The following is a 16,418-nucleotide window of genomic DNA, read 5'->3' as shown; positions in this document are numbered from 1 at the left end:
ACCGAGAAATGTCAATATCATGCCGAAGTGAGTGGTCTGATAAGCTAAATGTGTGAACATTACGAGCTAGATACAAATGGGACACTTGTTTTGGATTATATATCGTAAACTCTTTTTTTAAACCGGTGCTGCACATACTGAGGTAGAGCTTATCATTCAAAGTATAATAGGTCCACAAACATTCGCAAGCTGATGTACCTTTTGTTACAATAATACTGTCTGTGCTGCTTAACCAAATTAGGGGTGATGATTTTGTCCTAAATTATAATGGAAGCATATACCCATCGGCCTGACGTCTTCCTACCAACACTTGATTCTGACCCCTTACAATGAAATATGGTAAATATGTAAATTGAATGCTGCTTCATTTAACATTTTGGCGAAAATCTGTATATTTTTTATTTCCATATAAATACGTAAATATTGCACATGGTATTTAGTCCACAGAAATTTTAACAAATTATCAGCTATTTCTGAGATGAAAAGTGACAATGTGTAATTGTCCGACGTTTCCCTTAGTATTAAAAAGTGATTTATCAAAAATAAAAAAGTGTGTACATTTCAACTACTTTTTGGGAGCTGTTATGCCTTCTAATTGTGCTTTCAACTGTGCATTCGTCTTTTTCAGGAAAGCAACCTCCTCGGCACTCTTTTTTTCTTCCGACGCCCGCAACTCTGCGTTCCTTCGCTCTGATTGCTCAGCTTTGATTTTCATATCCGATATAAGTTCTTCCAGTGCTGATTTTTCTGTTTCCAATGCTTTCACTTTCTCCCGTAATTTTTCTGTTTCTTCTTGTGCTTGCAATGCCTTTCTCATTCCAAAGGCCACGGAGCTACAGTAAAGGGTTTCGTAGGCTTCCATTGACATAGCAATTTCATCACGTATCCGAAGAAGTAGAAAACCACGTTCAGTGCAGTTGATTGTCACTTGTCGAATGATTTCATCTTAAGGAGAAAATGTTAAAATGTATTGTGTGGTAAGATTGGCTTAAAAATTAATCTTAGTTAAATAAATTAATAGGGGATTATTCATTTAAACTACTTAATATCTTGATATCGTCGTTAAAAACGCGTAGCGAATTAAATCTTCACTTAAAGTGTTCCTTGCTTGTCATAGGAGACGACTAAAAACGACAAATTTATGAACCAGCAACCTACGTATTTCGAAACTTCCTAGTGAAACTTATGGGCTATGGACTTGGCTATCATATACGGAAAATATTGTTTTAATATATGAAAGGTTCTTATCATTAACCCGATGCTCGTTTCTCCTGCAAAATTCCGATCCAGATTAGGGATCATCATAATAGTGCAATGTTATCCACTAACAACGACTTCTGATATAACTTTCATCATCTCGATACATTGTTCGAGTGAACGCGTACCAAAACACCACCCGTCACATCTCTTGGATGAGCGGAGCAAGAGAGCGCTGACTTCGCTCTCGAAAGTGCCATCAATTGGTTGCTAACCTTCGCTTATGTATTGAGCAGAAGTTTTTACAAATGAAAATAATTTCAGCATTGCATACTGCACTAGGGTTCGGTGACTAAGTTTGTTGAACATTGGCCTTTCGACCTCTCTTGCATGTATGAAGAGACCCCCCCCCCCCCCCCTTCACAAAAAAAACCTTAAAAACATTATTTGAGTAATGAAAAAATAAAGAACATTTTTTTTATGCCGAATAGTCAGTTTTTTATTTCTCATATACCGGTATTTCGAGACCAGTTGTCCTCTTCCTCAGTGAGCTTTTGTCTGAACTACTTATGATCCAGCTTGTCCTTAAATACCTAAATCCAGACTTTATCACCATCTTTATGGAGCAAATAGAGGAATGTATAGAACAACTTGGTATTTTACCAAGATTCTGGGCCAGATATGTTGACGATATTTTTGCAATTGGGAAACGAAGCCAGCTTGAAACCACAAGAGTATTACATTCACCATGGAATTCGAATACAACCACCAACTACCCTTCTTGGACTTACTCATCATCAACAACAGAGGAGAAACCGAATTCGTTATTTACCGAAAACCAACATCCACGCAGAGAACCATCCCAGCAACATCACAACACTCCTTCTCACAAGAAATGGCACCGTACAACGCAATGCTCCATCGCATGCTAAACATGCCTTTATCAGAGAAATGTTTAAACAATCATGAAAAGCCACATCATTGAAACTGCGGCAAAGAACGGGTTCAACAGGGAGACCATAGACGGAATAATCAGTAAAAAAATGACGAAAATGGAAAGGAATAACCTGACGACATTTTTTACACAAGCCGGAACATCTAAAAAACGGCGAGTTCCTATCATCCATTCCCAAATTAGCTACCAGGTGAAAAACATCCTTAGAAAATCTGACATAGAAGTGATATCTACCAGCAGACCACATCAACTGAAGACACGATTAGGAAGCGTCAACACATGGCCTCAAATCATTGGTAACCAGACACATCATCGAAGAGAAACATACATTAACGGAGGATAACCTAAGAGTAATTAAGGAGGTTAATGACTTCCGAAAAGTGGACGCATTGCAGAGTTTCATCATCCACAAGATATGGGAGGAAAAAAGAATTAACAATGATTTAGGGAAGGTCAACATTGGCTTTTTAGATTAATTAGGTAATAAAATTAACTAGCAATTAAGGTCTGGATTTAGGTATTTAAGAACAAGCTGGACCACAGAGTTCAGACAAAAACTCACTGAGGAAGAGGATAACTGGTCTTCGAAATACCAGTATATGAGGAATAAACGAACTCACTATTCGGCATCAAAAAATAAAATTTGTCTTTTTTTTCATTATAAAACTAGCCGGAAAAACGACACACACAACCGAAGAAATGGTTGAGGGTCCTACGCGCACGACGGACCTTGCACGAGAATGACTATCTTTGGAAAAGACACATATTTCCACCGGAGATTCATCGTTCGTTATCGTAATTTTTATCGTTTTTGATTTTCGACCCCAGACAGAGAAATGCTTTCACTTGATCAATGCTATGTTGTTGTTTTTTTGTGCTGAAGCTGCCAGCATTTCATTTATATGCAGCTTGAGATCTCGCCCCGTTTGCTCGACTTGGATGAAGGTAACTCGAGTTGTTCATCGTTATCGTCAAAATAGGTCAGCAGTTGGGGGATGTGAAGAGAAAAGCGCCTGACATTGTCATCATCGTCGCGCATCGTTTTTTCCAAGGCCAAATTAAAAGGGATGGTTGTTGGTAATGGAACATCTTGAGAGCGATATTATTGCTTTTACTTGGTCTCACACATTGGTGCGGTTCAGCCCAGCCAGTCTTACCAATTTTGTCGAGATACCAAATTCCCTCACAGCCGTGTAAAATTTTATTCAGGAAGTGTGGTAATCTCACTACTATGTACGCAATGCAAGGAAATACACTATTCCCTGGCTGGCAGAGAAGTTTTTTCAAAGACTGTAGCATACCGCCAGCAATCGTCAAATAATTTGAGTTTATCATAACTAAGTTAATATCTACGTCGAAAGCTTCTGTCCCATAGATTACCAATTTCAGTCAAGCATTCATTACATTATTTAAGGTCAGTTGGGTTTCAACTGATCGACACGATAGAAGTTGTCTTCTGGACGTGCGTAACAAGAGAGGCGCTGATATCAGCCTCAAGGTGCTCACCATCAGAACATCGCTTGCGTTTGCTTGCGTGTTGCGTCCGGGAAAGTTTAATATAGTATACGCGGTGATACAAGAGAATTTACGGAAGATCCCGCATTTCGGCATTTCGATGCTGATTGTTATTATCAGAGTGACATACTCATATGCTGGCGCAAAATGCCACGTGCTGCATCGAGGTAAAATCTCAGAGGAATTTGAGGTTCAATTATATTATATATGATATTATTTCTTCCTGTTATCGGTGACGTTCTTCATGCTGCCTTGTTCGGGGGACGTGGAGCAGACATTTTTCCTCGTACATCTCGTCTCCGCTGATGACATCTTTTTGTCCCCTTATTGGGTCATGGACCTTGGCCAAGTGATTCTGGATTTGGAAAGAGAGGCAAGTAGAGTTGGGCTGGAGACAAACACCAACAAAATCAAGGTTCTCAGTCTGACGGGTCATCGCACTTTGCCTATCTGGATTAATGGGCGAAGCCTCGAAGGCATCAATCAATTTGTATATTTAGTAAGCGTGGTTTCTGCCAAAAGTGACACCGAACGGGATGTCATTCGACGCATTAACAGCGCTAGATCCGCTTTTCCTGCCTTGTCTAAAATTTGGAAGTCATCTTAATACCAAGATCAAGGTAAGACTGTCCTGTGCTAGTGTTTTTCCTATGTTGCTATATGGGAGTAACACATGGAAAGTGACTACCACTGTCACTCGGAATAATGTTGTAACATGATTCAAACGAAGAACTTCGTCGGGGCACATGCCAGTTACCTATGGGCGATTTGACCGGAAGCGGGGAAGTGGCAGTGGATAAGTGACCCGTTAAGGAGGGGTGACAATTGCATTGCTGGCTCCGGCGTGCAGTGGAACTCCTTCTCCTCCAGATGATCGACCACATTATATTCATTACACAGAGATTCAGTGTGAGTAAAGTGTAATAAAAGTAAATACTATTAGCCCAAGTGAAGTTTACCCCACCTACTCTCTTAGACATTATACAACTATTTAGACTATGGTGTCTATTCCCTCTTTTCCTTCCGAACGGGTTTGTTCTCATCAATGGCGGAGTTTAGCTGTGAGATTCTACTCTAAAATGAGAAATATCTATCCGATAGTGGAGAGCTTTTCTATGAATAACTGAATGCAGTACAGGAGAGTCTTCAATTGAACCCTTTCTTTCTGCATGAATGTGCCCAATATTGAAGGCGTCTTTCAATTTGTGTTTGCGTTATTTCTGCTGATGGTGGCGCCGAATTCGACATTACTTGACGCTTTAACAAAGCTAGGTCCGCCTTCGCTGGTTTGCCTAAAATCTGGTAATGCCAAACAACATCAAATTGAGGTTGTTCCCTGCCAGCGTTCTCTTTGTACAGAACTTCGAAAGGATCTGTGTTTCGGCCTTGTTTGTTTCATCTCCATTTGATAAAATTATTGATCTTTGTTGTAATCAGTTTTTGTTTCGTCAATAAGTCACAGTACCATTATTGCAAAGACCGTGATTCATGCAATAAATCAAGTTAGCATCGAACTACTCCTTATATACCACCTAAAGTGATCCCTCCGGCCATATTCTTAAACACCTCCGTATTTTGCTAGTATACATTCCGAGAACAATATAATAATAATATGTGGACACTCTGGAATTTCAAAATAAATAGGACTTCTGCCCCACTATACTAACCAAAGCACTGTGAGAATAGTTCTCGACGAACCGGACATATCCCTGTTTCTCGAGCTTGTGTTTGTTGCAGGCGAGTGTCGAGCATTTCTTGCAAATTTATTACATCTTGACGTGTAGCAGGAGTGCTCGAAACCTTGAATTAGACAGATATTAAGCATCCATGAACAAACCTTTGCATGCACTTAATACCGTTTGTGTCCACAATTGACCATCCTCTTCCCAACATTTAGGAGGTAGAATTGTATTCAAAATTTCTTCGGTTTCCTTTTTCGTTTCTGTTATAGTCGATGATACTTGCCTAGCGCTCTTATCCCCCTGTACTAACTGCAAAGGGAAGTTAGACAAAGATATATTCAACGAAATTTTGCATTCTGTCTCTATAACTTACGGCGTCACCTGTAGCTTTCCGGTCGGTGTGCTTCACTACCAGGACCGGGTTGTTATATCGGATCAAGGATTGAACGTTGTCGATATTCTTCTCCGCCATGATGTACTTTTCTGACTTTTTAATTACGATTTAAAATATTTTTGTATTTGATTTGAAAAAGACAATTTCATACGTCACATAAGAGGAGTATTTCCATGGTTACTAGGAATCTTGTTTTTGTAGATGTCACAGGAGGACATGGCGGGAAGTGTATGATACTCATCGATCAAACAACATAAACTTCATTATAAAATCGCGTTTATTTACAATAATGTTTTTATATAAAACAATTACAAAAATAAATTGATTGTTTTAGATTTTCTGTGTTAATTCTGGTACGGCTTTGAACAGATCGGCTACCAGGCCAATGTCAGCTACTTGGAAAATAGGAGCTTCAGGGTCCTTGTTGATCGCAACAATAGTTTTTGAATCCTTCATTCCAGCCAAATGCTGGATTGCTCCCGAAATACCGACAGCAATATATAGTTCCTTTTAGAATAAAAACGAAAGTAAAAATTAGTGCGAACTAGATTTTGTAAATTGACGGAATGCTTACTGGAGCGACAATCTTTCCTGTTTGACCAATTTGTAGATCGTTTGGTACATAGCCTGCATCAACAGCAGCTCGAGACGCGCCTACAGCTGCATTCAGTTTGTCAGCCAAGTCATAGAGCAATTTGAAGTTATCTCCAGATTTCAAACCGCGTCCTCCCGAAACAATTGCCTTAGCGCTTGTTAGTTCAGGACGATCAGATTTAGTCAATTCTTGACTTACGAATACAGTTAGGTCTGATTTAAAATCGCCGGCTGGTGCCTGTTCAACTGCAGCACCTCCGTCGACTTTAGTGGCCTCGAAATTTGTACCACGTACTGTGATGACCTTGACAGGATCTTTTGATTTTAAGGTAAGGATAGCATTACCTGAATAACAAAAACGAAAAAGAATACATTTTTATTTAGTGGTTTGATTTCATTGGAATTATTTATCTAATTACATCATATTCATTGTACCAACATCGAAGCAACATGATTTGATCTTATCAAGACTTATCAAACTAATAATTTTACGCTTATAATGGATGTAATAATAACACGTAAGTTCCATATTTTTTATATACCTGGAAACCAAAGATTACCTATGCACTACCAAAGATTACAAAAAAAACGGAATTTTTCTCTCTCACGTACTGTTTTTCTGCTATGACGATTATTTGCACTTAGCTGCTTGTAATTATCTAGATTCGAAGCTCGCTTGTAACATTGATTCAAATTGTGGTTTTGGGAAGTCGTTTGGTCGTCTCCTTACGCTAGAATAACATGACCATACCTGCCTCTCTCTTAATTTTTCTACGGTAGACGCCATCATGACATGTTACTTACCGCGAAGCATAGTTCACTGTTTTTCGTGTTTTTGTCGTAAACCGTGAATTGAAACTTCGTTAATGAGTGAAGTGATCTCATAGCACACTTCCTCTTTGGCTGATATGGTAGCATTGATCCGAGATTAAACTGAACTTAGCTCACGACAAGCCATATCCGTTGTTGAGTCGTCGTGATTGTTGTTATCAATGGACAATGCTCTTCTCAGTGGTCAAATGTATTGAACGAAAATTCAGTGCTATATGGTTCCCCAAGAGGCGAAATCATATAAACAATTGTTATTTCAAAGAATCTTAACTCACCACCCTGTGAGGTACTTGTTAAAATTTTTGGGCCAGCAACCTTTATGAAACTTCATTGCTACCGAAACGTCAACAATGCCTTGGGTAGGGCCTGACCTCACGCCGAAGACCTTTGGCTATCGAAGAACTATGATTGATTTCTGGAATGTGACCTCGACAACGGTAGCGAGGGTCCTCAGAATTCTCGCTTCCTCCAACTTGAACGGGAATTCCACCGATATAAGCTAGACATTCAAAGTGAAGTAAGATGGTGAGACTCTGGAGAGTTCTCCTCTCCCTTTTCCGGCAATTTACTTTTTTACTGTAGAAAGGCAAGTTTTAGCAAATGAAAATCTAGGGTCGGATTGCTTCTGATGGCTACCGTGCTCTCTTGACCTGGGAGCTGGTTTCTGATAGACTTCTAATTGCAAGATTCCGAATAAGAAGCATCACAATTGTTAACGCTAAGTACCAATAGAGATTTCCAATATAGTGGAGATTGATGCTTCCTACGAGCAATTAAACGATGGAAGATCAGAATGTCAAGGTGGGCTTTGACAACTTCTTGCTTGGACATGTAGTGGGGAAACACAGTCTTGACAACCGAAACGGTAATGGTGAGAAGTTCGTGGATTTCAGCAGCTTCATGAACCTCGTTATTGGCGGCACATTGTTCCAACACAGAGCCTGCCATAGGTCAGTTGCGTTCCAACTGACCGACGCCGTAGGTGCAACGAGATTGACCACTTCGCGATCAGCAGTAGATTGAGGATTTGTCTCCAGGGTGTGCATAACAAGAGAGGCGCTGATATCGGCTTTGAAAGCGACCACCATCTAATGGTGGCTTACGTTCGCTCGTGTGTTTCGTTCGCCACTAATCTTACTCTCCCTATCTTAACGGCGTCGATCAATTTGTATATCTAGGAAACGTGGTTTCTGCCATAGTGCTGCTAATGCGTCACTACCAAGATAGACAAATTGATCGACACATGTCATTAGCGTAGTCGGAGTGTTTGAGGAGGAATATCATGGTCCATCGAAGTCCCCCACGTTCCCCGTCCTAGATACACTCCTTGTTCATGTTGTTGAAGCTTTCTCGAAATCGATGAAGAGTAGGTGAAGCGGAGATCCGAACTACGAAGACTGTTCTAAAATGGGGTCAAGAGCATTAATGAGATCAATGCAGGAAGATACAGAAGTGAGTGTAATAATTAGGCAAGTTTTTGCGTGCTCCCTTCTATCGCAAAGATTATGGCTAAAATAATACTGGAACGCATCAAGGAACATTTTGAAAGCAGGCTGATTACTTCTATGGATCCTCCTAAGCCGACTATTAATTTGAATTATTGTCAAGTAGTTTTCGGATATTCTCCCTCCACCTGATTTCCGATTTCGAGCAGACTTTCGATGGCGACAACAGGCAATGTATCTGAAGTGCTTTACACAGGAAGGGCAATTCGTAGAAATAATGAAGTTATGGCAGCATCGCCATATAATGGAGTGACTGTATTATTTCGAGATGTTCCAACACTCGCTGGTGATGATGATACAAGATGTGAACCAGAGTCTATTTCCAAACAACTGTAGATTTTAACAAGAAAATAAGTCTAGTAGGGGAGACCAATTTAAGTACTCTGTCAGAACAGCATCCTTATCTAGCACAGTGGTTATACCGCAGATAGGATGACACGATGTTAACATTTGCCGTGCTTTTTAATACTCGCAAGGAGAATCTCACGAGTAGGTTCTAATTGGAGGAACCAGCCACAATAACCCAGCGAGACAACAAAGTCTGTACTTTCCAAGTAAGTGAACACTTATTCAATAATTCAGTTTGATTAAATACTATTTTAAAAACAATAAACTATATCGGCGATATGACTCCATGTGAATCACCGCACTATCCAAGTTCCCACAGAGTTGATACACATTGTGTATATGGTCACTCATACGGGGTTTCAGATTACAATTTATGAGTCTAGCTATTCGTCATATGTTCGCGTTCTAGTAGACGAGGAGCAGACGAATTTTATAAATGGAAAGAATGTTTGTTTACTATTTGTGCGTATGTTATGTTGAGTATGGGAAACAACTCGTACATTTGTTTTTTTGGTAGATTCAAATTACTTTTGTTGATATTACGACTTACAATATGTGTTTATTATCTGGATTACATCGAAATAGCATAACTTGCAATTGATCTGCTTGCTTCTCAGCGAGTCATAGACTTTGACTTTGGATGCAAAGATGTATGCGTGATCAGACGGGTGACAAATGCCAACGACACCCCAACAACGAACAAAAGGGAAAAGAAAGAACTTGAAACTAGTAAAAGAGGTATGCTAGGTAAGGTGAGGTAGACAGTGGGAATCTCTAAACCATCGAAATCATCCGGGATAGATGGGGGCAGAAAGAACTGAACTCAGCACAACAGCCAGAAAATTACACCAACTCCAAAGACGGGTTTCCGTGTGTATCAGCGGGATTAATTCCTCTCCCTCTGCACATACAGATGCAGGTGAGGAGGGCGATCTTCAGAATGGCTGGGAGTATCAATGAAAAAAAATCGGAGAAACATTTATATTCTTTCTAGGCGGTACACCGGATTATTGATACCAACGTATAACATGACAACGATGTTTCATTTCGTTAAGAATTTTCTGAAATGGATCCTTTGCATAGACCAGGTATTCCCAGGCTTTATGCATCTCTAGCAACTCGGAGAATTCCATAATATCTCAAATCAATGATGAGATTGCATTTCGACTGTATGCTGATATGTCGCTGCTGCAAACACAATCACTAGTATATTGTGGAGCGCGTTACGATTCTCAAATTGTACGGTCGGGCGATTCGTTCTCGCTTTATTGGTTTGAGTAACCGAAGATATCAAATCAGCATTGGCAATGCCAGGAGACAGGTGGGAAATAAAGTGCACAGGGTTTACAGGAACTACGCCACCCCCACTGAGACGCCCGTAATTGAAAATCTGGGCACACTAAAGCAAAAACTTCCTGCGGCATGCAGTCGATTGCGACGGTATGGTAAGTCACTCCAAATGTGTTCAGAATGCAACGGACGCGAGGAATCAGCTGTTTTTTTTTCAGATCACTCAACGAATCCCAACAGAGCGTCCAGACATTACAGTTTTGGGTGACGGTTCGACGAGCCATAAACAGCTTGAAGAAGTGGAGGGGTCCTGGTCTGGATCGGGTGCAGAATTTCAAGTATAAAAAATTCACCAATATACAAAGTCAGTTGGTACATAGGATAAATCAGGTCATTATTCGGCCGGAGGAAATTCCACAGCGCACTCCCGAAAAAGGACACAGTGGAGGACCCCGCAGATAAAAAACCGATTACCCTCTACAAATTCATAACGTTCATTATTAGTGAAAGGCTCAACGCGCACTGAGACCAAAAACATTCTACCATCGGGACAAGGGATTGCAAAGACCATTATCAACTCGGTAATTGTAGCACAGGCAACTAGAGTGCTATATCGATTACGCCAAGGCGTCCCGCACACCTGGCTAATCGATGTTCTGTCTGCATCATATTGAACCCAAACAAATGAGGTTTTTGGTAACAGTCATGATAGGGTGGTATGCCACCTTGTTAGTGTGCTTATCTGAGGATACCAATACCTCAATGCGGAGAGGCATTTTCCAGGGTGATTCGTTGAGACCCGCCCTGGTTTTGCATAGCACTGAACTTCTTCATGGCTACTGAATGATGCTGGCCTACGTGGTAAGTGCGAGTTGACACACTTAATGTACTTAGATGACCTTAAGCTTAGAAGTCTGTTATGAATAGTAGACATGTTGAACCGTGATATTCGAATAGAATTTCGATTAGACAAGTGTCGAATCCAAACCGTCCGCAAGGTCATCACGAGCCGCATGCCAGACATAGCATTGATGACCTCCACATCCAAGCTATGGCCGAGACAGACTTCTACAAATACCTAGGAATTCTGCAAGGAACCCATGCTCGAGTTGGTGATCTGAAGGATGCTCTGCTGTTCGAATTGCTGCGACGTGCAAAGCTGGTGCTGAAATCGCATCTCTTGGGGAAGAATAAAATAAGCGCGTTGAAGGTATTCGCTATCCCTTCACTGGCTTATGCATTCGGAATATTGCCCTGGACGAAAATCGATCTGGAAAATGTCCAGTGGCGGATACGGACAACTATGTCTAAATTCTGAATGCAACATCCAAAGGCGTGGAGCGGATGAACCTGCCTCGTGACATCGGAGGTAGGGGCGAGGTTGACGTGGCGGCACAACATCATCGCCAAGTTAACTCGCTGCGCGCTTATTTTTACAGCAAAGAGCAGGCGAGTTCCTTGCATGTGGCTGTCTGTACGGCAGACTGTGGGCTGACTCCACTTAAATTGAAGGATCGATCTTTCAATCCTCTGAGTGGGGTGAAGTCGGACCAAAAGCGGATCGATGAATGGAAGTCGAAGGCAATGCACGGCTAACTCGTGAATTATCTTTGGCAGCCATTTATCGAACAGATGGCTGTGTGCTGGGGAGTTCTTTGCTGAGACGGAGGGATTCATGTGTGCCATTCAGGACGTCGTGGTCGCCACCTGAGCTTATAAAAAGCTCATCATAAAAAAAAGGGTAGAGAACGACCACCAATGTGTGGTTCGGCGTTAGAAACGTTGAACTATCTCATTTCTGTTATGGCACCGGTGCAATATATCACCAGGCATAATGGTGTACTTAAGGTTATCCATCAAAACCTTGCATACAAGCATGGGCTGATCACGGGAACATGTCCGATTTACCGATATGAGCCGCAAGCAGTACTTGATAGTTCTGCTTACAGTATGTATTGAGACTGGCAAGTTCTGACTGATCGCCATAATGCACATAACAAGCCTGACGTACTGTTAGTTGACAAAATGGATCGCTCCGCGTAAATTTATTATTGAAGGAAATCAAAGAAATTTGGCGTCTCCAGCGGGTGGTTATTGTTCCCATAATATTGTCAGCTACAGGTATTGTACCTAAATCCCTCACGGCTTCCCTTAACGTCCTGGGACTCTTACACAATCTGGTTAAAACCATGCAGAAGTACACCATTCTGCATACGTCCTTGATGCTGCGGGGAGTTCTCGACGGATTCTCCCATTGACCTACCGCAGGGCACCACCACCAGCGCCCGTTTAGTTTTTAAGTAGGTAGGATCGTCCGAGCCTAAATGGTTGGCACTTAGGGCTAGTATTAGGTAAAATCCGGCATCTGCAGAGATTGTGATAACTCGGAAATAATATCAAAAGTCCTTTGTTGAACTCTGTATAAAATTTCAAGAATGTCGAGCATTTTGCACATCTAGGCAGCAGGTCTTCAGTCGAGTCTTGACTAGTTTTCAGCATTTTTTTTCCAATTTCTGGAAACAAATCTACTTTAACTTCAAATGAAAGGTGATCAGCGGCCAAGTTCTCTCTTTGCTTCTATATATGGAAATCACCGCCATCAATCTATCAACACCTGCGACGTGCCACCCGTCGATTCTGATCTAAAGTAATTCCGAACGCAAAATACGTGGAGGTATGATCCCAAGTTTTGTCCAAAATCAGAAAATGTAATTATTGTAACACTAATATCGGGTTGGGGAAAAAGAAATGTCGCATTTTGTCAATACAAGGCGACACTTAAACATATCTTGTGTTGTACTTATCGCATCGGGCAGAAGACGACAATCTGTGCTACAAGTGTCTCTTTAACAGTGTTGTCATTGTACGTTTCAGTCTCAAGTTATAGCGCGTCAAAGATGGAGTCCGCCACGAAAGAAATTCGTCATATTTTACGTTGTTACTACCTGAGAGGTAAAAATGCAACGAAGGCGACCGACAAAATTTGTGGAGTTTATGGGCCCGATACTGTAACAATTCACACAGCACAGCGTTGGTTCGATCGATTTCGTTCTGGTGTAGAGGATGTCGAAGATACACCCCGCACTGGTAAGCCAATCGTCGTAGAAACCGATAAAATCGTCGAAATCATGCAAGTAGACCGGCATGTGAACATTCGCTCGATTGGCCAGGAACTGGATACAGACCATAAAACCGTTTGGAACCATTTGCAGAAGATTGGATTCCAAAAAAACTGAATGTTTGGGTGCCACACGAGTTGACGCAGAAAAATCTCTTACACCGAATCAACGCCTGCGATGCACTGCTGAAACGGAAGGAATTCGACCCATTTTCGAAGCGGATGGTGACTGGTGATGAAAAGCGGATCACGTATGACAACCTCAAGCGGAAAAGATCGTGCGACGAGCCGGCCCAAACCATCGCCAAGCCCGGATTGACGGCCAGGAAGGTTTTGCTGTGTGTTTGGTGGGATTGGAAGGGAATCATCCACTATGAGCTGCTCAACTATGGCCAGCCTCTCAATTTCGTCCTCTGCTGTGACCAACTCGACCGTTTGAAGCAGACGATTGACCAGAAGCGGCCAGAATTGGTCAATAGGAATGGTGTTGTGTTCCAAAAGGACAAAGCTCGGCCTCACACATTTTTGATAACCCGCCAGAAGCTACGGGAGTTCGAATGGGATGTCCTATCGCACTCACCGTATAGTTCGGACCTGGCACCAAGTGATTACCATTCCGGTCCATACAAAACGCTCTCGGTGCTACTAAGTTGGCCTCAAAAGAGGTTTACGAAAAGTGGCTGTCTGAGTTTTTTGCAAATAAGGAGAGGCGGGTTTTATAAGGGGGGGTAATGGAGTTGCCTTCTAAATGGCAACAAGTTTGCGAACAAAACGGCGCATATTTGACTTAAATCGGATAATTCTGAGTATGTTAAATAAAGCGTCAAATTTCGATAACAAATACGACATTTCTTTTCCTCCAACCCAATTTTAAGATAAGGTTTTTCCACGCAAATTGCATCCCTATGCTGCTATATGGGAGCAATACATAGGAAGTGTCACGGTTACTCGAAAGTTTCAAGCTTTCATCAACAGGGGTGTAGCGTCTCAGGAGGAACTCTAGCCTGTCTACCCGTGGGCGTATCAATCAGTATGCGGAAATGGTAATCCGTAAGTCAAACATTGGAGAAAGACATTAATTCCATTGGAGGTTATGACATGCAATGGAGCCCCAATACCAGGATCACAAGGTTCTTTCATGAAAAAAAAAACTAAAGCCGCAATTGGGGAATCAATACTCTTTATCTTCGAGTATTTTCCTATTGTTCCCTGCTAGGATTGATAGAACCATTGCGTGATGTCGGCAATTTCTATACTCGCGCCATCGAAATCAAGTGGCTTTTGGAAACACTATCGCACTATCCGATTGGAGTTTTTTTCGCCTTAGAGACAATTTTTCCACAAGTGAGGATTGTCAAGTTTCCATTTTGGATGTTTAGTTTTCTAACAAAGTGTAAATAGCCGTTCTATAAAATTATGTAAAATTTGATTCACACATTGGCGATCCACACTCCGATCTACTTCAACGTCAGAGTCATCTCCCTATCATTTTTATATCAAGAGAACAAACACTATCAAGCAGAATTACATAAACGCTGACGATAAGATTGTTGGCGATCATACTTAATTGGACAGTGAAAATCGGAGAACTCGTACCATTCTGACGCCTGCGGAAAGTACTTACCGGCATAGACTGGGCGAACGAAAGTGTCCTCTGATTTCACATCAATTATGTCCGAAATGGGCGACACGTCCAATTTGGCAGCAACTCGTGGCAGCACACTCTTGCCGAAGGCCGTGCACCCAGCCAGAATGTGTGTGAACTTGAATTGATTCTGAGCGGCCAGAATCAGTGGAGTTAGCGACTCCGCGGTGAACCCTTTGAACGCTTCATTTTCGGCAACCAGCACCTTCGTGACTCCTTGTAGTTTCGATGCTGCTTCAGAAGCCTGCAATTGAGGAAGGCCTTAATTAGACAATGCCTTCAGGGCGAAACTGGGTTGTATGCAAACCGGTCCACATTTTGTTCCAGCGACCAGAACTGTGATATCGCCTCCGATCTTCTTCGCCGCCGTAATAGTATTTTGTGTCACAGGATTCAGTGCTTCATTGTTGTGTTCGGCAATGACCAAAGTACTCTTCAGTCGGCCCAGCTGTAAATAATTATATAAACTTATTAATAGAATTAAATTGATACAAAGTGTAATTATGCGAAACTGTTTACGAACACGTGGGAAGTAGTTTAAGGATTATGAAGGACTTACAAATTGATTGCGGACAGCTATCCTCGAGAACATATTTTGACCGCTGATTATATACCACTGATAATGTGAAGAAGTCCACTAATTGCTGGAGGAAGCAGATACCACTGCGAGCACGAACTACACGAAAATATGTTCCTCACTTCAGAATAGGTTCAAAAGTCACTTAGTTGAGAAGTCTCCTCCTAGCTCACTATCCGCCATCTGCCGGACAACACAAAATTAACTTCGGTTGATGTCTGCAATTTGCCAATTGGACCCTAGTAGGAGGGTACAGAAAAATATGGAAATTGCACTTGGAATTTTCTGCCTGGCTACGATTATGACTTCGGGGGCGATATGATTTCAGGATGAACTCAAAATAAGACGAAACAAGTTAGAAACCGGAAACTCGGCTCTTCAAGTATCAAAGTTTTGTTGGTCTTTTGCGTGTGAATATTTGGGTGCACGATGAATCCACGTTGGCACGCTAATTGGCACACTTTCGTTAATATTTAATATGCTGTATTTTTTGCAAATGTACTCTATTCTATTAGTTTGTAAACCACTCAACAATTTGTCATTTTCGGTTTTCATTTGTTTGACCAAAAATAATAGCAGCTGGACTCTTTTTTGCATGGCATTTTACTTAGCACACCGTGTTGATTGTGAAGATTTTGCTGTGTTAAAAGTGTTTTATTTTTCTTGAAAGTTAGAAAAACATAGTTTCAAGTGAAAAATCATTAAAAAAAAAAAACAAAAAACAAAATGGGACGCAAGAAGAGTTCTACGGAGAATGAAAGACGAAT

General features: G+C 41.4%; 2 protein-coding genes across 2 annotated transcripts; both read right to left on the bottom strand.

The window, feature by feature from the left end:
• Positions 1–367: 367 nt before the first annotated feature.
• On the bottom strand, positions 368–5,933 carry LOC119659655 (putative inner dynein arm light chain, axonemal). Its single transcript, XM_038067863.1, has 4 exons — positions 5,723–5,933; positions 5,524–5,658; positions 5,335–5,467; positions 368–945 (listed from the first exon to the last, which is right to left on the bottom strand). Exons 1-4 carry the CDS (start codon positions 5,819–5,821, stop codon positions 566–568), a joined length of 747 nt encoding a protein of 248 aa, XP_037923791.1. The 5' UTR covers positions 5,822–5,933; the 3' UTR covers positions 368–565.
• A 69-nt stretch (positions 5,934–6,002) lies between these two features.
• On the bottom strand, positions 6,003–15,794 carry LOC119659654 (electron transfer flavoprotein subunit alpha, mitochondrial). Its single transcript, XM_038067862.1, has 5 exons — positions 15,634–15,794; positions 15,382–15,522; positions 15,054–15,318; positions 6,318–6,682; positions 6,003–6,250 (listed from the first exon to the last, which is right to left on the bottom strand). The coding sequence occupies exons 1-5, from the start codon at positions 15,664–15,666 to the stop codon at positions 6,074–6,076; spliced, it is 981 nt and encodes a 326-aa protein (XP_037923790.1). The 5' UTR covers positions 15,667–15,794; the 3' UTR covers positions 6,003–6,073.
• Positions 15,795–16,418: the final 624 nt, after the last annotated feature.

This window comes from Hermetia illucens, chromosome 6, assembly GCF_905115235.1.
Source record: "Hermetia illucens chromosome 6, iHerIll2.2.curated.20191125, whole genome shotgun sequence".
Lineage (NCBI taxonomy): Eukaryota > Metazoa > Arthropoda > Insecta > Diptera > Stratiomyidae > Hermetia > Hermetia illucens.
This window is presented reverse-complemented; position numbering and strand designations above follow the sequence as displayed.